A 23126-nucleotide genomic window follows, 5' to 3' on the forward strand; every position below is an offset into this window, starting at 1 on the left:
TCAGGTGGAGAAACAGAAACGCCTGAAGAGGATCAGACAGAAGAGAACTCAGCTGGAAGAACTCATACTGCAGGTACGGAGCAGTCCCTGGTATGTGTGTGTCTGTGTGCGCGCGTGTGTTTGAATGCATTCGTGGGTGTGTACATGCTTATCTCTTTGTGTGTGTGTGTGTGTATGCGCGTGTGAGAGGGAGAGAGATGAAAGTCAGATACCTTGGTCGTGAGTGATGAGCTAGGCAGCTGTTCATCTATAAGTCTATTGAAAAACACCAGCCTATTGTTAGCATATCATTAGCATATGAAAGGGAACCTTTGTGTGACCCAATGGAGTTCCCAGAAGGCCAGAGGGTGTGAGAGGGGTTGAAGATTTCTTGATTGATTACTTCTCCCTGTGAGAAGGACTCGGCGATCACTGAAATGTGTTCGCAGTCTGTTTCTTTAAATGTACCGCTCCACGGATAATTTTCATTCATTGCATCTCCGATTGATGGTGTGTTGGCTCCCTACTGCTCTGCCCTGGTGAAGGTAACTCACTCTAAAGCTAAATTTAAGCTTCAGTCTAAGCTCCGATTCCTCTGATGTTTTCGCTCAGAATCGATTTTGCCACGATATGCTAGGGCCAGGCATTTTTCCTGACCACATAACCTGACCAGGAAAGACTTGTTGCCCCATGCGTGACGTATGATGTAGTTCCACACATGAATCATACACGCTCAACCTTCAGAGATTGAAAATGTGTCTTTGTGTATGTTGGGATAGATGTTTTTAGAGTATGTATTGGTAAGATTAGCTGTAGTTGTAGTAACAATGTATTTAAAAGTGTCTGTGTGGATAGGTGTGTTCGAAAGTTCAGGACCTATGGAAGATTAATGGAATACCGTAGCCAGGCAAACTAAATCGATGTTTTTCTGAACATTGCTCATCTCTCCTCAAACAGCAAATCGCCTTCAAGAACCTGGTGCAGAGAAACAAAGCCAGCGAGGCTTCCTCCCTGGCCCCTCCCCCCTCCGGCTCTGTCATCCAGCTCCCCTTCATCATCCTCAACACAGACGTACGCACCGTCATCGACTGCTCCATCTCCAGCGACAAGTATGTTTCACCGCAACTCCTTCACCCTAATGCCTATTGCAAAGACAACTCTAGGTCACTCACTACTGAATTGCTAATCCAATTGCCACAGTAGTATAACGCACATGTTCATTGCGCCTTTATCATTGAAACTCTGACACTTCTCCTACAGTGCTAAGAGTAAATTCAGTTAGGATCACAAGGTTTTACCATGATTAAAATATACACAACCGTTCAAAACTTTGGGGTCACTTAGAAATGTCCTTGTTTTCGAAAGAAAAGCAATTTTTTTGTCCATTAAAATAACATCAAATTGATCAGAAATACAGTGTAGACATTGTTAATTTTGTAAATGGCTAATGTAGCTGGAAACGGCAGATTTTTAATGGAATATCTACATAGGCCGTACAGAGGCCCATTATCAGCAACCATCAGTCCTGTGTTCCAATGGCACGTTGTGTTTGCTAATCCAAGTTTATCATTTTAAAAGGCTAATTGATCATTAGAAAACCCTTTTGCAATTATGTTAGCACAGCTGAAAACTGTTGTGATGATTAAAGAAGAAATAAAACTGGCCTTCTTGAGATTAGTTGAGTATCTGGAGCGTCAGCAATTGTGGGTTCGATTACAGGCTCAAAATGGCCAGAAACAAAGAACTTTCTTCTGAAATTCGTCAGTCTATCCTTGGTCTAAGAAATAAAGGCTATTCCATGTGAGAAATTGCCAAGAAACTGAAGATCTCGTACAACGCTGTGTACTACTCCCTTCACAGAACAGCGCAAACTGGCTCTAACCAGAATAGAAAGAGGAGTAGGAGGCCCTGGTGCACAACTGAGCAAATACATTAGAGTGTCTAGTTTGAGAAACAGGCGCCTCACAGGTCCTCAACTGGCAGCTTCATTAAATAGTACCCGCAAAACACCAGTCTCAACGTCAACAGTGAAGAGGCAACTCCGGGATACTGACCTTCTAGGCAGAGTTGGAAAGAAAAACCCATATCTCAGACTGGCCAATAAAAAGAAAAAGATTAAGATGGGCAAAAGAACACAGACACTGGACTTTTTCTTTGCAACTCTGCCTAGAAGGTCAGCATCCCGGAGTCGCCTCTTCTCTGTGAGAAAATTATTTTGTTAGATGGCGAATACGGAAAAGGAAACACTTTTTTGACTGGATAATTTCAACGAATCACCAGCTCACATCGGTTTCTAAATAGCGAAAGGGTTTGGCTTTCATTTGAATGACAGCGTAACCCTCAAATCCATCAATTCATGTCAGGCCAGAGACGTTTATGGGAGGAGCACCCTTTTTTTTCTCCTAGCCACAGTGGTCTGAAAATGACCAAAAAAAAACTGATCGATCTGTTTTAAGCAATCGATTTTGTGAGATCGTGATGACTATAAACTTTAAAACTAACATCACCAATCTGAGGTAAAAACAATGTGTATTTCCTGTAATTCTTGTGTGTTGAAAACATGTCTCTAATGTACAGTCGTGGTCAAAAGTTTTGAGAATGACACAAATACTAATTTTCACAAAGTCTGCTGCCTCAGTTTTGATGATGGCAATTTGCATATACTCCAGAATGTCATGAAGAGTGATCAGATGAATTGCAATTAATTGCAAAGTCCCTCTTTGCCATGAAAATGAACTTAATCCCAAAAAACATTTCCACTGCATTTCAGCCCTACCACAAAAGGACCAGCTGCCATCATGTCAGTGATTCTCTCGTTAACACAGGTGAGAGTGTTGACAAGGCTGGAGATCACTCTGTCATGCTGATTGAGTTAGAATAACAGACTGGAAGCTTTAAAAGGAGGGTGGTGCTTGAAATCATTGTTTTTCCTCTGTTAACCATGGTTACCTGCAAGGAAACACGTGCCGTCATCATTGCTTTGCACAAAAAGGGCTTCACAGGCAAGGACATTGCTGCTAGTAAGATTGCACCTAAATCAACCATTTATCGGATCATCAAGAACTTCAAGTAGAGAGGTTAAATTGTTGTGAAGAAGGTGTCAGGGTGCCCAAGAAAGTCCAGCAAGCGCCAGGACCGTCTCATAAAGTTGATTCAGCTGCGGAATCGGGGCACCACCGGTACAGAGCTTGCTCAGGAATGGCAGCAGGCAGGTGTGAGTGCATCTGCACGCACAGTGAGGCGAAGACTTTTGGAGGATGGCCTGGTGTCAAGAAGGGCAGCAAAGAAGCCCCTTCTCTCCAGGAAAAACATCAGGGACAAACTGATATTCTGCAAAAGGTACAGGGATTGGACTGCTGAGGACTGGGGTAAAGTCATTTTCTCTGATGAATCCCCTTTCCGATTGTTTGGGGCATCTGGACAAGGTGAGCGCTACCATCAGTCCTGTGTCATTCCAACAGTAAAGCATCCTGAGACCATTCATGTGTTGGGTTGCTTCTCAGCCAAGGGAGTGGGCTCACTCACAATTTTACCTAAGAACACAGCCATGAATAAAGAATGGTACCAACACATCCTCCGAGAGCAACTTCTCCCAACCATCCAAGAACAGTTTGGTGACGACCAATGCCTTTTCCAGCATGATGGAGCACCTTGACATAAAGCAAAAGTGATAACTAAGTGGCTCGGGGAACAGAACATTGACATTTTGGGTCCATGGCCAGGAAACTCCCCAGACCTTAATCCCAATGAGAACTTGTGGTCGATCCTCAAGAGGCAAATTCTGACAAACTCCAAGCATTAAGTATGCAAGAATGGACTGTCATCAGTCAGGATGTGGCCCAGATGTTAATTGACAGCATGCCAGGGCGGATTGCAGAGGTCTTGAAAAAGAAGGATCAACACGGCAAATATTGACTCTCTGCATAAACTTAATGTAATTGTCAATAAAAGCCTTTGACACTTATGGAATGCTTGTAATTATACTTCAGTATACCATAGTAACGTCTGAAATATCTCATAACACTGAAGCAGCGAAGACCAATACTTGTGTCATTCTCAAAACGTTTGACCACGACTGTAGTAACGCGTTCTGTCCACCATAGAGAAATTAGCGTTGCTTGCTGTTTGGGGTTTTAGGCTGGGTTTCTGTATAGCACTTTGTGACATCTGCTGATGTAAAAAGGGCTTTATAAATACATTTGATTGATTGATAACATAATGAAATATGTCAAAGTAATTTAATATGTTTAATATATGATGATATTAAATGTAGAACACACACATTTTTACAATGACATCTATTACATCCTACTTTAACCATGGAGAGTAAAAAAATGCTCCTAAGCACAATTTAACCATGCGCTCTAGACTAGAGTGTCCATAGGTTCTGTGCAGCAGTCTGAACATTTGACGTCCCTACTGTAGATGCGAATACCTTTTCAACTTTGACAACACCTTTGAGATCCATGACGACATAGAGATTCTGAAGCGCATGGGGATGTCCCTGGGCCTGGAGAGTGGGAAGTGCAGCGCAGACAATCTCATTGTGGCCAAGTCCCTCATCCCCAGGTCTCTGGAGACCTACGTCATAGGTGAGAGTGGGAAAATGGCATCTTTGACGTGTGTGCGTGTGGAAACAGGCCATTTCTGTCATTTCAATCTGTCCTCGTCTTCCCTCCCACAGGCATGGCAAGAGGCACCAGTCAAACAAGGTAGATAACCTCTCATAACTTTTCAATCAAAACATGATTTGAACACAATCCACTGCCACACAGGAACACTACACATGAAGAGTGAGTGTACCAAATGGCATCCGATTCCCTTTATAGTGCACTACTTTTGACCACGGCCCAGAGGGCTCTGTTCAAAAGTAGTGCACTATATAGGGAATAGGGTGCCATTTGGGAGGTATCCAGGAAGTGATCCTGTGTTTCTTCTTACTGATAACAGAAAAGCTCAAGCCACACAGGGATCATAGAAATATGAATTACTTAAGGAGACATGATTGATTTTAATTTGAGAACTGAAGTGACTGACCGGTGGTGTGGGTTGTCGTTGTTCAGCTCTTTCCCAGGTGACCTGGACTCCGCCTCTTTGAATGGAAGGCGGAGCTACAGCCACAGTAGCACCGCCCTCTCCGAGTCTCGAGGCCAGACGCCCAGCTCCTTCAACGAGGAAGAGGAGGACGATGACAATGATGACGACGAACCCTCTTCCCCAGAGTGACTGACGGACAGACAGACAGCTAGCCAGGCATCAGTGATGCACCATACCTCTCTCTCTCTGGTACAGGACTCTCGTCTCCCACTGTTCACAGGGGGAATGGAAGTTCTCTGGGGATGTGGCCAGATATACAGGAAATAAGCTGCCAGTCATTCAGGTCTATGGTACAATATTTTAGAAGCATTTATATCTCTGTCTCCCTCTTAATTTCTCCCATGTAGTTATTTTTGTAAATGACTTCCATGTCGCTTTCTGCCAAGAGAGGCGATAGCTGCATAATCTCAACTCCCTGAAAAATGGTCTGTTGTTTTTAGATGGAGTGCAATGTTTTGTAGTCGTTTTCTACTAGACGTAAGCGCTAGGAGCAGTGCGGCTATGCATCAAAACGCTCACACTGCCTCGACACACAACAGACTCAGCGACTGAATAGTTTTCGGGATTATTAAAGATGTCTTTATATTTATTTCCCTGTTACATTGAAACATGTCAAACGTATATGAATAGTATGTGTGTTGATGTAGGCTAGTGGTTTTGCTTTCTGTTCCTCCTTTAACGCAACATTTGTCTGATCGATGGGATTTCTAGGCTTCTTTACATTACTTATGATAGTCCTTTATTATTTTTGCAGTTTACTGTTAGCCATTTGATGCAACTGTGTGGAAAGATACCAGCAGCAACCTTTAGCCCTGGTATTAGCCCTACCTTGTCTAGAAACAAGGGTACCTTATGAGTAAATGTAGTTTTCTTTTAAGTGTGAACCATTATTAGTCTGTCTCTCATCAATGTCTTTTTTTATATTATCCTTGAGCCGATATGTAATGGCCTATTCCGTTCAATGCATTGCACCCTCCTGAACGCGATCTCAATGCGTTGTCGTGACCTTTGACCCCTTGAGCTCGTTAGGCCCTACACTCAGTGGACATTCCACTTGGGGAAACGTGTGTACTCTTTTTTTTTTTTGAAGGTTCTGCTATGTAGTTGCAGATATGACTGGGTCTGTAAATATACATAAATAAACATAATTTTGTTTAAACCTGTATTTTCAATATTTATTCCAAGTGAGGTATTGATCTCATGGACACTACATTTCCTTGTGTCATTAAGCCTTCTATTTAGGACAGTGTTTCTTAGTCCTGGTCCTGGGGACCCAAAGGGGTGCACATTTTTGTTTTACACACCTGATTCCACTAAATAAAGATTTGATGTTAAGTTGATTAGTGGAATTGGATGTGTAGTGCTACTGCCCAAAACATTTTTTGCAGCCTTTGGGTCCCCAGGACCAGGATTAAGAAACACTGATTTAGAAAATGTCCTCTTGGTCTAATGGTTAAGATATTGGTTTGGTTGGTGTCTAAATGTATTAAGCATGTGGGTACACAAAATGTTATGACCAGTTCCTTAATCATTGAGCGTTATCCTTGTAGAGTAGAAATCACCAGGGTGAAATCCCCTCTCAACCTTGCCAAGGCCTTCTGTTTTAGAGATGGGTGCACCTTAATAGTCTCAAGTAGCTTCCTCCTCTTCATCTGCACCGATCTGAAAACATCAGTGCATATTAATTGTGTAGCCATAGAGACTGGAGAGGAAACCACTTTAGACTATTTTAATGTACCCATTGAGAAACTTCACACTTGCATCTGGGACCCGGCAGCTGCATCACGAAAATCACAAGTTGAAAAAGTGTGAGGAATGATGCCAACGTTGTAAAATTAGTGCAATTAGTGCTAGGTTATGAGAAGAAAGTGCAATAAGGAAACCCCTGGGCAACTTGGCGCTAGCCCGCCAGACTCATCAGCAATGATGTGTTTTCATGGATACCAAAGAAAGCCAGGCTTCCCCAAAGAATGTATCAAGAAAAATATATATAAAATCATTTATCTTTCGTCTCTCTGTTTTTTCATAATTTTCCTTAAATTCGCAAGAGGCTGAATGTATCTCACCAGAAAAGGATCCGAGCAAGCGTAACAGTGCACCTCTGTCTCTGTATGTGTAGGCCATTCTGGTCATAAAGAGTGACATTGTTGCTGCCCGTAGCATTGAATGCAAGGGAAGCCAGTGAGCATTTGGCCTCCCTTGATAAAAAAAAGTATAAAATAATAGCCAGTCAGCGTTAAGCTAAACTGAGCGAGCTCAACTGTGAATGGTCCTGGCGCACCAAAAAAATAGTGTCAAGGGAAGCCAGTTTGGAATTGGCTTCACTCCTATCGCATCAAGAGAAATAGGTCATAGACAGAAACAACTTGAATTGTTGCATCTCATTGTGTTGTTTTCCTCCGGTGGCTAGCTAGCTAGCTAAAATTGTCCCTTTGCTAAATTAGCCATGGATGGAGATAGGGATTTGGACTTGTGGTTTTACTTAATTCTCCGTACTGGCCAATGATTATAATGGTGATTCTGATCCAACCATAAATTCATACATTGTGCCCCTGGAGTGAGATGATGGAAGTTAAGTATGTAGCTAGATGTAGAAGGTTAATGTTAACTAGCTAACGTTGCCCATGAATGGAAGTTATGCTAGCAAGCAAGCATTTTAGCCAGGTAGCCTGGGACAACAAAAAATAAAAGTGTGTACTGTATGACAGTGATAGACCGTTTAGTCAGCATGAAAGAGAGGAGGATGGCATTGTCATTTCTCTACAAGTAGGGTGAGTTAACATGTTTTTTCTGCACGCACACACACACACACACACACACACACACACAACGCACACACAAATCAGAACCATGGACAGCCACATATTTAGCTTACATTTGTTTTTGGTATCTTTTAGTTGTCACTGTATTAGACTAAGCATAGGTGATTTGATGATGTTGAAATGGTACTGGAATAGTGGAGGCAGCTCCTGTTTTCTTTGCGACTTGTGGTATCTCCGTGGTTCTAAATTAATAGTTTAGTAGTCTGAAAATGTCGGAAACATTAACTTGCTTGACCATGCTGTAGATCATTTAACTGTTTGTTACATGCAACATGCTTTGTGGACTTCACCGGACAGGTTGCTCTCCAGTTTTGTGATGAAACAAAGGTGTGGTTGAATTTATTCTGCCACTGTGTCTTCTTATTGTCTCGGCCTTAGGCCTATATATCATGGTCGCAAGGCATATGAATTAACAGGTTATAGAGCAAACAACGCAATTATCACAACACATAGGTTGTAATATGGCTTTTGTTTCTGGCTTGGCTTCCCCAGTGATTTTACCCACGCACTGCTACTGCTCAGCAGAGACATCTCTCTCTCGGAGTCCCAGAATACCCACATTGCGTAAATCCGTTCCTAAATCCAGAGCAGTTTCATTGATTGAACTACCTTGTAATACTGAAACACTCTACTTTACCCTAGCTTGTGTGCTAGTGACCATTTTGTTCAAAACTATACAGTACAACCTTTATTATCCATCGAAACGGAAATGTATTTTGCCGGCAGTTATTTCATTCCTGACCTCTGGACACCACACACACAAGGCTGGAAGCAGCACGAGTCAGCTGCAGAGCAGTTCCCCGGAGCAGGTTAGTGGTGAAGTGCCTTTGTCAAGGGCACAAACGGCACTAGGTACCTGAGATTCTGATACCAGCATGCCTCCAGTTGCAAGTTCATTCCCACTAGATCTTTCCTCTGGGTTTTTTTTCTTTCTCTGAGATTCGAACCAGCAATCCAACGCTTACTGACCCGCTTCTCTAACCTTAAGGCTAAAGAGGAACTTAATTATACATTTTCTTGGAGAGAACGAAAATATGTATTTTTGGTTGATCAACCCACCCGAGTCACACACGCAGGCTGAGGGATTGGAAGTACAGGATCAGCCACAGTGCAGCGTCCCTGGAGTAGTTTATGGGTTAAGGGTCTTGTTCAAGGGCAAAACGGCAGGAGATGGCAATGGCATCTAGGATACTGGGGTGTAATCATTATTCCAAACTGTTGCAAATCGTTACATTTTGCAACTAAAACGAGAGTTTCTATTGGACAAATTCAGGTAGGTCCCTCTCTGTTTCAATCGGTTTAAGAAACATTTAACAGAATCTGTGTAATGAATACACCCCTGATGACAGCAACCCTCCAATTGCAGCCGGCTCCATCAGATTTTTTTCCCTTCGGACCTCTAAACTCTAGGCTCCATGCCAGCTCTAACAGAATATATAAATACTGACAAAATGAAGAACCAGCAGTATGATATGGATGCGGCATTGCCATCACTGAATATTTATCAAATAGAGGGTTATTGATCACAAAACAATTGGTTAGTCATTGGCCATATGCCTACAATCAATCCAATGTATTTATAAAGCCCTTTTTACATCAGCAGATGTCACAAAGTGCTATACAGAAACCCAGCCTAAAACCCCAAACAGCAAGCAATGCAGATGTAGAAGCACGGTGGCTAGGAAAAACTCCCTAGAAAGGCAGGAACCTGGGAAGAAGGGGTGGCCAGTCCTCTTCTGGCTGTGCCGGGTGGAGATTATAAGAGTACATGGCCATTTAAGGCCAGATTGTTCTTCAAGATGTTCAGACGTTCATAGATGACCAGCAGGGTCAAATAATAATCACAGTGGTTGTAGAGGGTGCAACCGCTCAGTACCTCAGGAGTAAATGTCAGTTGGCTTTTCATAGCCGAGCATTCAGAGGTCGAGACAGCAGGTGCAGTAGAGAGAGAGTCGAAAACAGCAGGTCCGGGACAAGGTAGCATGTCCGGTGAACAGGTCAGGATTCCCTAGCTGCAGCAGAACAGTTGAAACTGGAGCAGCAGCACGACCAGGTGGACTGGGGACAGCCAGGAGTCATAAGGCCAGCTAGTCCTGAGGCATGATCCTAGGGCTCAGGTCCTCCGGGAGGGGAGGGAGAGGGAGAGAATTAGAGGGAGCATACTTAAATTCGCACAGGACACCGGATAACACAGGAGAATTACACCAGATATAACAGACTGATCCTAGCCCCCCGGCACATAGACTATTGCAGCATAGATACTGAGACAGGGGTGGGTCGGGGGACACTGTGGCCCCGTCCGACGATACCCCCGGACAGGGACAACCAGGCAGGATATAACCCCACCCACTTTGCCAAAGCACAGCCCCCACACCAGTAGAGGGATATCAACAGACCACCAACTTACTACCCTGAGACATGGCTGAGTATAGCCCACGAAGATCTCCTCCACCGCACGAGCCCGAGGAGGCGCAAAACCAGACAGGAAGATCACGTCTGTGACACAACCCACTCAGGTGACGCACAACTCCTAGGGACGGCATGGAAGAGCACAAGTAAGCCAGTGACTCAGCCCCCATAATAGGGTCAGAGGCAGAGAATCCCAGTGGAGAGAGGGGAGCCGGCCAGGCAGACAGCAAGGGCAGTTTGTTGCTCCAGTGCCTTGCTGTTCACCTTCGCACCCCTGGGCCAGACTACACTCAATCAGAGGACCTAATGAGGACAGATGCAGAGCCTTGGTCTGACGCCATTAAAAGGTCATTTACCACCTTCACGAGTGCAGTCTCAGTGCTATGATGGGGTCTAAAAGCAGACTGAAGCGTTTCGTATACATTATTTGTCTTCAGGAATGCAGTGAGTTGCTGCACAACAACTTTTTCAAAGATTTTTGAGAGGAATTGGAGATCCGATATACACTACCAGTCAAAAGTTTGGACACTCATTCAAGGGTTTTTCTATATTTGTGAGAAAAAAATTACATTGTAGAATATTAGTGAAGACATCAAAACTATGAAATAACACATTAAGAGGGAAAGAAATTCCACAAACTTTTAAGAAGGCACACCTGTTAATTTAAATGCATTCCAGGTGACTACCTCATGAAGCTGGTTGAGAGAATGCCAAGAGTGTGCAAAGCTGTCATCAAGGCAAAGGGTGGCTATTTGAAGAATCTCAAATATAAAATATATTTTCATTTGTTTAACACTTTCTTGGTTACTACATGATTCCATATGTGTTATTTCATAGTTTTGATGTCTTAACTATTATTCTACAATGTAGAAAAAGAAAGAAAGAAAGAAAACCCCTTGAATGAGTAGGTGTGTCCAAACTTTTGACTGGTAGCGTAGGCCGATAGTTTTTTTAATTTTCCAGGTCAAAGTTTGGCATTTTTAAGAGAGGCTTTATTACTGCCACTTTTAGTGAGTTTGGTACACATCTGGTGGATAGGGAGCCATTTATTATGTTCAACATAGGAGGGCCAAGCACAGGAAGTAGCTCTTTCAGTAGTTTAGTTGGAATAGGGTCCAGTATGCAGCTTGACGGTTTAGAGGCATGACTATTTTCATGAATGTATCAAGAGATACAGGATTTAAAAAACTTGAGTGTCTCCATTGATCCTAGGTCCTGGTAGTTCTGTGCAGACTCAGGACAACTGAGCTTTGGAGAAATACACATTTTCAAAGTGGAGTCCGTAATTTGCTTTCTAACGATCATGATCTTTTAATCGAAGAAGTTAATGAATTTCTCACTGCTGAAGTGAAAGCTATCCTCTCTTGTTGAATGCTGCTTTTTAGTTAGCTTTGCGACAGTATCAAAAATATTTGTTGGATTGTTCTTATTCTCCTCAATTAGAAGGGAAAATTGGATGATCGAGCAGCAGTGAGGGCGCTTCGATATTGCACGGTACTGTCTTTCCAAGCTAGTCGGAAGACTTCCAGTTTGGTGGAGCGCCATTTCCAATCCAATTTTCTGGAAGCTTGCTTCAGGGCTCGGGTATTTTCTGTATACCAGGGAGCTAATTTCTTGTGACTAATGTTTTTTGTTTTTAGGGGTGCGACTGCATCTAGGGTATTACGCAAGGTTAAATTAAGATCCTCAGTTAGGTGGTTAACCGATTTTTGTTCTCTGACATCCTTGGGTAGGTGGAGGGAGTCTGGAAGGGCATCAAGGAATCTTTGGGTTGTCCGAGAATTTATAGCACGGCTTTTGATGATCCTTGGTTGGGGTCTGAGCAGATTATTTGTTGCGATTGCAAACGTAATAAAATGGTGGTCCAATAGTCCAGGATTATGAGGAAAAACATTTAGATCCACAATATTTATTCCACGGGACAAAACTAGATCCAGGGTATAACTGTGGCAATGAATAGGTCCGGAGACATGTTGGACAAAACCCACTGAGTCGATGGTGGCTCCGAAAGCCTTTTGGAGTGGGTCTGTGGACTTTTCCATGTGAATATTAAAGTCACCAAAAATTAGAATATTATCTGCCATGACTACAAGGTCCGATAGGAATTCAGGGAACTCAGTGAGGAACGCTGTATACGGCCCAGGAGGCCTGTAAACAGTAGCTATAAAAAATGACTGAGTAGGCTGCATAGATTTCATAACTAGATTTGCTGTCATAAATGTTAGCAACACCTCCGCCATTTGCGGGATGCGCAGGGGATATGGTCACTAGTGTAACCAGGAGGAGAGGCCTCATTTAACATAGTAAATTCCTCAGGCTTGAGCCATGTTTCAGTCAGGCCAATCACATCAAGATTATATGATCAGTGATTATTTCACTGACTATTACTGCCTTGGAAGTGAGGGATCTAACATTAAGTAACCCTATTTTGAGATGTGAGATATCACAATCTCTTTCAATAATGACAGGAATGGAGGAGGTCTTTCTTCCAGTGAGATTGCTAAGGCGAAAACCGCCATGTTTTGTTTTGCTTAACCTAGATCGAGGCACAGACACGGTCTCAATGGGGGATAGCTGAGCTGACTACACTGACTGTGCTAATGGCAGACCCCAGTAAGCTGTCAGGCTGGCTAAGAGCCTGCTGCCTGCACCCTATCTCATTGTGGAGCTAGAGGAGTTAGAGCCCTGTCTATGTTCATTGATAAGATGAGAGCACCCCTCCAGCTATGATGGAGTCCGTCACTCCTCAGAAGGCCAGGCTTGGTCCTGTTTGTGGGTGAGTCACAGAAAGAGGGCCAATTATCTACAAATGTTATCTTTTGGGAGGGCCAGAAAACAGAGACTCTGCTGTAGAGCTCATCACTCCCCCTAACTGGGAGGGGGCCAGAGACAATTACTCGATGCCGACGCATCTAACTAGCTGATTTACACGCTGAAGCTATGTTGCGCTTTGTGACCTCTGAGTTTATGGGCTCAGACCCCATAACGGGTGGAGGAGAGACCTGAGAAGGCTCAGCCTCACACCAAAAAAAAACTCAGTCGGGGTCTCAACTTACTGTTGAGAGTTAGAATAGCAGAATGCACAAGGTGCAATTTCGAAATTTGGTTGCACATCAGCAGTCACTCAATTAGCTCATGTCAGCAAAAACATTTTAGATTGGTAAATTAGTCTAGTGGCCAGCTATCTAAACTTGTAGTAAGCATGGTCGAATTACTGACCGAGTGGGGCCCATATAAAAAACTGCAAGCATTTGCCTCCACCCTATGGCAAAATGTGTAGAATTGCAGGGAAATTATCTGTAAAACTGCAAATGTTTCTTTCTGCCCCATGGCAAAATAAGTAGAATTGCATGAAATGAGTTAGAAAATTACAAAATCTTCTCTCTGCCCCATGGCAGAATGTATAGAATTGCAGCTAACTTGCTGAGCCCCTCATGATGAGTTGCGTTTTTCTAATAATAATAAATAATAATAATAATAATAATGTGTCCCCCACCCCCATCAAAGTTGCCCATCCCTCTTCTAAATCAATCTAGCCTACTTCAATGCAATAGAACGTTAAGATGATGAATAACAAATCAGTGACCAGTCCTCTGAGTTTTGAATGCCTCTTCTGGAGCCTGAATGCCGAAAGTGCGCATGCGCTGAGATGCTTCAAACGAGAATTTTCCTCCAGCTCAGTTGCTGCAGTACTGTAGCCGTGTGGAGAGGGTAACTTGAAGAGACTAGGCTACATTGGCTCGGAAATCACACTCCATTCTTTTTTTTTTTAGAAAACAGAGGCAATCCATCGTTTATAGACCGTTTGTGCGTTATAACATAATAACCATATACGGTCATCATTTTGAACAACCCAAAGCCAACCATGTCGACCAAGGAGGAGACACCCGCCGCCGACGGAGACAAACCGCAGACGTCCTCCTGGAAAGATTCTATCTACAACCCACGAACAGGAGAGTTGTTTGGCCGAACCGCTAAAAGTTGGGGTAAGAAACCGGTTTGGGACACGATCTGATCAGGTTTGCATATTTTAAAAAATGATATTTCCCATTGATGTGACAATTCAGAGCCATACAAAGTCTCATTGATCGGCTTTAATCAGTGATCAATGTGAATGCAGCCTAGGATATTAATTTGCATATATATTTTAATTATTCAATAGCCTATGTTTTTTAGACTGGGCCTACATAACGGAGACGTTTGTTCATCATGATTTGCGCCCCAATAATGGCAACAGCCAATCAAAGCTTATCTAACGGTATCGGGATGTTTTTCCCCCCTCTGTAGGCACCTTCTTCCCCCATTATAACCTTATATTCCTTATGCTACAGTCTATTCCTTACGGTTGATGATCTACTGAATTTATTTTACTCAACTGCGATAGCTATAGCCTAGAATAGATGGTTGCCTTATGTCCCCGCAATTAAAATAGGCTATTGGAATTAAAATTGTAGCATAATTTTTTCTCTCTCAATATTTCCACAAATGCCTCGAAATAAGCTTTTTTTTACCCAGGGGATTGCGAGTTATTAGCTATTAGGTCACTAGTGTAGCGAATGTAGTGTAGGGTAATTAAGCTTTTAAACCGATTTGTCATTAAGAAAACCATGACAGAGCCTAACAGGCCGAATCGAGGTTGCCTTAACCAGATCGGTAGGCTAATATGTATCGGAATCAATTGTAATGGGACTAACATACACTGGGATGACTGTATACTATATTTATGCAAAAAAAATAATCATCCTGTAGCCTTACCAACACTTCCCCCTAATCAGTGTTTAAACTGTTCTTAGAATAACCTATAAAGCACGTTGTATCGTCTCGAGAAGCAGTCTTGCACGAGGCTGGCGAGGGGTATGGGGCATGCAAACAGTGTTTCCCCCCTGTCATATCACCCTTCTTATTTAATTAATGTAATTTTTTAATCCATATTCATTCAAGCACACGAGCGGTTCATTTGAAACTGTGTTGCGAAAATGTCGATAGATTACCGTTACAGTGATACTTTGTTTCTGCAATACAGTGATAGAGCGACGCTATTTCTCGGACACTACTCGCGTGCTGTCAGTCACTCTATAAGACATGACATTTAAATGTAACACTATCATCTTTCATGGAGCTCTATGTCCTATCCTCCTCAAATTCCAGTGATTTAGAACGGAATTGGGATGTTTGTTGGTCAAATTTGCATAGGGCCTACAATAAATGCATACAATAGGTTTATACTAGGGTACAAAATGTATTGACTTTAATATGCATGTTGAAAAAAACAATTTCTAACCCAATTTTCTATAGGCCTAGAACTCCTCCCATAGTTGTCAAGCTACTGTCTGTTGGATTAGTGTAGGCCTACCAGTACCTATTTGTGTTTATGTTCTGTTATGGCAATACAGGCTCATTAATTGACAGTCTTAGCCCAGATCACAAATTCTGCAGTCATGCTGTCATGTACTAACAGTGTTTGCATGATGTTACTATCAAGCTCTGTCGCTGTCTCTTGCTCTCTCTTGCTCTCTCTCAAGGTCAAATCAATTATCTTTCATATTGCACGGCAGGCACACAATTTGTCAATGAGAAATAATGTGATTTTTTTCTCTCTCCGCCGGTCTTGAGTTGCAGGGAGCATAAATCGGTTTTAGATTTGAGAGAATTGTTGGGCCCTTAAATGCAGGCCTGCTGTAGTTCGGTTTTAGAGCAGAAGATTGTGTGTGCGCATGTGTTGGTGGGCATCTGTGCGCGATTGTAATTGTGCAAGTTAACTGTGGCAGCATTGTGCTCAGTTGATTCCTTCTCAACACATGCCCTTGAGTATGGTTTAGACTCCAGTAGGCTACAGACATGGGAAAATGGTAGGCTTACTGATGTTGTGGGGGAGGTAGAGATAGGCAACTCCCATGGTCTTCTAACAGGTGTCTGGCATTGAGGAACAGGTGCAATGACACTAGGCTTCAGTCAACACCTGCCATCCAGGACCTCTATACCATGCGGTGTCAGAGGAAGGCCCCAAAAATTGTCAATACTCCAGCCACCCCCACACGGCAAGCGGTATCAGTGCATCAAGTCTGGAACCAACAGGACCCTGAACAGCTTCTACCCCCAAGCCATAAGACTGCTACACAAGACTGCTATATAGCTAATCAAATGGCTACCCGGACTGCCTGTATTATCTCTTTTTGCACTAACTCTCTATGCACACACACTGGAGTCTACCCACACACTCACACATACTTACACTGACGCCCCAACACACACACATACACACACACACACTACATACGCCCACACACACATAACATGCACACACATGCACACTGACGCCACACACACACACACACACACACCACATACGCTGTTGCTACAGTCTTATCTATCCTGTTGCCTAGTCACTTTACCTCTACCTATATGTACATACAGTTGAAGTCGGAAGTTTACATACATCTTAGCCAAATACAATTGGCCCAGCGTCGTCTAGGGTAGGGGAGGGAATGGCCGGCAGGGATGTAGCTCAGTTGATAGAGCATGGTGTTTGCAACGCCAGGGTTGTGGGTTCGATTCCCACGGGGGGCCAGTATAAAAAAAAAAAAAAAAAAAAAAATGTAATCACTAACTGTAAGTCGCTCTGGATAAGAGCGTCTGCTAAATGACTAAAATGTAAATGTAAAATGTACATTTAAACTCAGTTTTTCACAATTCCTGACATTTAATCCTAGTAAAAATTCCCTGTCTTAGGTCAGTTAGGATCACCACTTTATTTTAAGAATGTGAAATGTCAGAATAATAGTTGAGAGAATGATTTATTTCAGCTTTTATTTCTTTCATCACATTCCCAGTGGGTCAGAAGTTTACATATACTCAATTAGTATTTGGTAGCATTGCCTTTAAATTGTTTAACTTGGGTCAAACGTTTCAGGTAGCCTTCCACAAGCTTCCCACAATAAGTTGGGTGAATTTTGGGCCATTCCTCCTGACAGAGCTGGTGTAACTGAGTCAGGTTTGTAGGCCTTGCTCGCAAATGATTTTTTCAGTTTTTCCCACAAATGTTCTATAGGATTGAGGTCAGGGCTTTGTGAAGGCCACTCCAATACCTTGACTTTGTTGTCCTTAAGCCATTTTGCCACAACTTTGGAAGTATGCTTGGGGTCATTGTCCATTTGGAAGACCATTTGCGACCAAGCTTTAACTTCCTGACTGATGTCTTGAGATGTTGCTTCAATACAGTGGGGAAAAAATGTATTTAGTCAGCCACCAATTGTGCAAGTTCTCCCACTTAAAAAGATGAGAGAGGCCTGTAATTTTCATCATAGGTACACGTCAACTATGACAGACAAATTGAGAATTTTCTTTCCAGAAGATCACATTGTAGGATTTTTAATGAATTTATTTGCAAATTATGGTGGAAAATAAGTATTTGGTCACCTACAAACAAGCAAGATTTCTGGCTCTCACAGACCTGTAACTTCTTCTTTAAGAGGCTCCTCTGTCCTCCACTCGTTACCTGTATTAATGGCACCTGTTTGAACTTGTTATCAGTATAAAAGACACCTGTCCACAACCTCAAACAGGCACACTCCAAACTCCACTATGGCCAAGACCAAAGAGCTGTCAAAGGACACCAGAAACAAAATTGTAGACCTGCACCAGGCTGGGAAGACTGAATCTGCAATAGGTAAGCAGCTTGGTTTGAAGAAATCAACTGTGGGAGCAATTATTAGGAAATGGAAGACATACAAGACCACTGATAATCTCCCTCGATCTGGGGCTTCACGCAAGTTCTATATCGTGGAGCTCCACCCCATAGGGGAGCTCTGCTCCTATTGGTTTACCCTCTGCCCTAAGGCAGCATCAGCCTGAGACAAAATTATGCACACACCTGCAGCCAATAGAAGTATAGGTGTCCCTATAAGAGGGGATGCCTCCCCTCAATCTGCCTCCCTTTATCTTCAGCGACTGGACGACTAGACTGAAGAGCCAAGAAGAGACGAAGCACGAAGACTCAGGACGAAAACGCCGTTGATATCCAGTCATCAACGTCGTCTAAATGAGCACACCGGGAGATTTCCCACCCCCAAAAGCTCTTTTCAGAGCTCAGTGCAGATGCACTTCCATGGTGGCCGGTGACCACCACGACCTATGTTTCGTGTGTTTGGGATCCCAGCATGCCAAGGAAGGCGTCTGCAGTCCCCCGAATTGCGCCTCCTGCGCCCTCCTTTCTTTAAAGGAGAGGAAGCAGCGTTGGGCGTTTTTCAGGGAGGACATCCCCCTTGAGGTCGTGCTGTCTATACTAGCTTCTGCTTCAGAGGCGTCGTCTGACGGCGCAGACTCGGGGGAAGATAGGGACTTTGAGGAGGAGTCTGGCGTTCCGATGGAACAGTTAGACCCCATCCCTCATACTTTCAAGCCCCCCTTTCCTTTGGAAAGCGAGAGGGCTTGCAGTCCCTATAGCGAAGGGGACACGAGCTCTGAGAGATCAGAAGCTCTGTCTTTCGTTGCAGCCTCTCTGAGAGCGGATTTTCCGGGTCTCATTGAGAGAGCTGCTAGACGTCTGGATATAAAGCTGCCCCCTCTTCCCTCCGCACCGGAGGTTGATATGATGGAGGGCGGTCCTTATTCCAGGCCAAGGAGGGCGGCAGAGCCAGTGGCTCCTGCCATGCCTTCTTTGGCTAGATACGTTGAGGGCTCGTGGGAGGCACCTTTAGCGGCGCGTTCGCCAGTAAAAGCGTACCTCCCATTCACGAGAGTGGAAGGAAGGTTCCAGGGTCAGGGAATCCCCAGGTTAGAGAGCGCCATGGCGGCGTATCTCGTACCGGGTTCGAGTCCTTGGCCCTCTTCCAAGAAGGCCACGTTGCCATCCCAGAAGGACCGTCTCACAGCATCGCTGTTGGAGAAGTCCTTCGGGTTGGGAGCCCGAGCTGTAGCAGCAGCTAATAACATTGCCCTCTTGTTAGCCGCTCTGTCCCGTTTAACCACGGGTAAGACAGAGCTGGCACCGGAGGAGGTGGAGGAGGCATCCAGAATTTCTGGCGCCATACTTCACCTAACACAGGCGTCTGCAGTCTGTGCGGGGAGGTCAATGGCCACTTCGGTGGTCGGGGAACGACACCTCTGGTTGTCTTTGACTTCCATGAAGGAGGCAGACAGGACGTCTCTACTGAATGCCCCCTCTCTGACAACGGCCTCTTTGGGGTCGCAGTCAAAGAGGCGACGGAGCGTTTCTCAAAGCTGGAGGAGGACAAGAAATAGCTGGCCAAGCACCTGCCATTGGCAGGACGACTGGGCCCGGCTCCGTCACAGAGGCCATCTACCTCCGCCCCTCAAAGTAGACCGGGGTCTACAGCGAGGCGGCGTAATCGGCGTCATCCGGCGGCCGCGGGCAGCAAGGGAACGGGCCCCGCCCTTCCAGCAGCCACAGTAGCCCCACTACAGCCGGCGAGGGAGGTGACGAGGACGCTGACCTGGCCCTCCAAGGGAGGCAAGAGGAGGCGTACATGACGGGACGCGGGGGAGAGAATGGAGGATCCTTCGTTTTCAAACGTATCCACTGTTCCCCCCCACCCTTCGGTTGAAGGGATGGGTGATATGATTGCTTTTGTTGATGTATGCAATAAAGAGTTGGCTCCACCTGACCTTGTCAAAAAAGAGCCCTTTTCCATAATACGTCCGAGAGCGTTCAAATCTCACCCTCTCTTCCTTACCACTCTAAGAGCCGTTCAGCCCACCGAGGGTGCGTTGCTGAACAGGCACTCAGAGTAGGTACCCATAACACTTCACGTATAAGAAGTGCTTTACATAGCAGGCAGCAGTCTCTGTCAGATTCTGACATGATGACGCAACCGCTATTTGGGGATGGCGCACTAGCACAGACTAAGGTCTCTGCTAGTACGAGCCAGACCCATGCTGCGTTCACGGAAGGTCCGATTACCACGGTCACGAAGGTGTCCAGAGTATCGGCGCCCCCAGACATTGTGACACAGCAGCTATCTGGGGATGGCGCACTATCGCAGACCAAGGTCTCGGTTAGTGCGATTCAGACCCATGCTACGTTCACGGAGGGCCGGATTACTAGGGTTATGGGAATAACCAATGTATCGGCTCCTCTGACAGAACGAGCTAGTACTCACCACACTGAGTGTGAATCAACCCACCAGGGGTGCAGAGTTGAACACACACAGAAGGTGAAGGTTAGGAGGGTATCAAGGCGCCGCCTTGTTTTACCCCATAGAGACCTCATACTACAGACTTCTAGGAGTGCTGTAGTGAAGGGCTCTAATAGCGAATTGCAGTCACCTAAGATGACGCAATCGCTTGCCGGGGATGGTGCCCTATCGCAGGCTGTGGCCTCGGTCAGTGCAATTCAGACCCGCGATGCGTTCAAGGAGGGCAGGAATACGACGGTTACGAGTTTAACCGACGTCTCTGCTCCTCTTTCTCTCTCAGAACGCATTGATGGTTCCTCTCCCTTTCACGGGAGGCCCACCTTGGGCTGTTCCACCACTTCAGTGTTGGGGAACAGTGGCGGTAAGGGCCATAGAGGAATACAGGTCCTTCCTACTGGATGCACCACAGCTTCGTGCTCAGCCGCTTTCTCTGCATTGCTGGCAGTGGCGAAGAAGCTGTACCCTCTCACGCTGGCTAGAACAGACATTGCAGAAGGGTTATGCTCTCCAATTCCACCGGACCCCACCCCCATTCAGGGGAGTGGTGGAGACGGTGATGAAAACGCCAGACAAAGTGGCCGCTCTGATGTCAGAGATTACGGAACTTTTGGCGAAGGAGGCGGTCACAGTAGTTCCCCGGGAGCAAAGGAACAAGGGGCTATATTCGCCTTATTTCCTAGTGCCCAAAAAGACGGGGGGAGTGAGGCCGATTTTGGATTTACGCATTCTCAACGAGAGCATAACCAAACGGCCCTTCCGAATGCTAACGACAAAACGTCTGCTGGAATGTGTCCAGAGAGGGGACTTTTGTACGAGCATAGACCTAAAGGACGCGTACTTTCATGTGCCGGTTCAGCCGCGTCACAGGAAGTTTCTGCGGTTCGCCTTTCAAGGGGTGGCGTACGAATACACGAGGATGCCATTTGGGTACGCCCTGGCACCTCGCACATTTTCCAAGTGTGTGGAGGCGGCATTGGAACCGTTGCGTCGTCAGGGAATACGGCTACTAGCCTACCTGGACGACCTACTGGTTCTCGCCCCGTCAGCAGAGCTGGCGATCACTCACACAACACAGACAGTGATGCATCTCACAAGTCTGGGGTTTGCTGTGAATTGGAAAAAGAGCGCGCCCTGGCCCACTCATCAGATTGTCTACCTGGGGATACAGCTAGACACTGTGAGGATGAGCGCTCAAATTTCGGACCCCCGAAGGGTAGCCTTGTTGCTAGCCCTGAGGAAGTGTCGTCCGAATCACACGGTGACGGCGCTGTCGATCATGTCACTCTTGGGTCTCATGTCGTCAGCCCACTCTGTGGTTCCGCTGGGACTCCTGCATATGCGCAGGATGCAGCGATGGTTCGCCCAACTAAGACTAGACCCATTGCGTCAACGTCATCGGTTGGTGGTGGTTCCACTCTCGCTCAGTGCAGATCTGAACTATTGGAGAAACCCGCGCGTTCTTACGCACGGAGTCCCGATAGGCAAGGTGTCCTACATCCCAGTGTTCACGGATGCGTCTCTGACGAGATGGGGAGGGACATGTCAGTCTCAAGCGATAGGAGGTGTGTGGCCTCTCTCGAGTCGTCACATCAACCTCTTGGAGTTGGAAACGGTTCGACTGGTTCTGACCCACTTCGCGTCTACCCTTCAGGGTCGCGATGTGCTGGTCTGGTCAGACAACCGGACCACAGTAGCTCACATAAATCGCCAGGGAGGAGTCAGGTCTCCTGCTCTCCATCGGGCGGCAGAGGAATTGTGGCTGTGGGCTCACGAGCACCTTCGCTCATTGAGAGCAGCACACATTCCGGGCTACTTGAACGTAGGAGCAGACCTCATGTCAAGAGGGGGTCCTCGAGACGACGAGTGGTGTCTGCATCCGGACATTGTTCTCCAAATTTGGGAACAATTCGGGAGAGCCGAGGTGGACCTATTCGCGTCACGCGTGAACGCGCAATGTCCTCTATGGTTCTCTCTGAGGGAACAGGACGAACCGCCACTGGGAAGAGACGCATTCGCGCACCAACCGTGGCCGAGAGTTCTCCTGTATGCATTCCCTCCGCTGTCCTGCATTCTCCCACTGTTAGCCAGGGTGAGGTCAGGAGGGCTGTCAGTGATACTGATAGCCCCCGATCGCCCGGGGGCTCCTTGGTTTGCGGAGATGAGTCAGATGTTGATTGCGCCACCTTGGCCAATTCCACATCGACGGGACGCGTTGTCTCAGGCGGGGGGCACGATAGGGCGATTGCCCATAATTGGCCAACCACTGAAGGCCTGGCTGCTGAGAGGGACAGGCTAGAGCGCCGTGGGTTATCTGATGCAGTGATCAGGACCATACAGGGTTCACGTGCCAGTTCCACTTCTAAGATGTATGCCAGTAGATGGAACGTGTTTTCACGATGGTGTGTCACACAAGGTGTAGACCCCATGAGCTGTCAGGTGGAGCGTATTCTCTCCTTTCTACAGCTCATGTTTGATAAGCAACGATCGCCTGCCACTATTAGGGTGTTTGCAGCAGCGATTTCAGCTTGTCATGAGGGGTTTGGCAGAGACAATGTCTTTAGCCACCCTCTAGTGAAACGCTTCCTATTAGGAACGCGGCGACTTAGGCCAACACCTAGTCACGCTTCCTCAGTGGGATTTGGCTTTGGTACTCGAAGCGCTATGT

At 45.6% G+C, this 23126-nt stretch overlaps 2 protein-coding genes across 4 annotated transcripts in view; both read left to right on the top strand.

The window, feature by feature from the left end:
* Positions 1-6235, top strand: part of tfdp2 (transcription factor Dp-2) — an 86575-nt gene extending 80340 nt beyond the window's left edge. For all 3 annotated transcript variants that reach the window (XM_084148048.1, XM_084148049.1, XM_084148050.1), the window contains 5 exons: positions 5-73; positions 937-1088; positions 4405-4571; positions 4664-4691; positions 5043-6235. In XM_084148048.1, the coding sequence (XP_084004174.1) occupies positions 5-73; positions 937-1088; positions 4405-4571; positions 4664-4691; positions 5043-5205 (579 nt within the window). In that variant the 3' untranslated portion in view covers positions 5206-6235. The remainder of the gene's footprint in view (positions 1-4; positions 74-936; positions 1089-4404; positions 4572-4663; positions 4692-5042) is intronic.
* A 7755-nt stretch (positions 6236-13990) lies between these two features.
* Positions 13991-23126, top strand: part of LOC311106042 (sodium/potassium-transporting ATPase subunit beta-3-like) — a 45854-nt gene continuing 36718 nt past the window's right edge. The window contains exon 1 of the mRNA XM_084148322.1: positions 13991-14293. Coding sequence (XP_084004448.1) covers positions 14173-14293 — 121 coding nt within the window. The 5' untranslated portion in view covers positions 13991-14172. The remainder of the gene's footprint in view (positions 14294-23126) is intronic.

The sequence above is a fragment of the Coregonus lavaretus genome (assembly GCF_964263955.1).
Source record: "Coregonus lavaretus genome assembly, chromosome: 30".
Classification (NCBI taxonomy): domain Eukaryota; kingdom Metazoa; phylum Chordata; class Actinopteri; order Salmoniformes; family Salmonidae; genus Coregonus; species Coregonus lavaretus.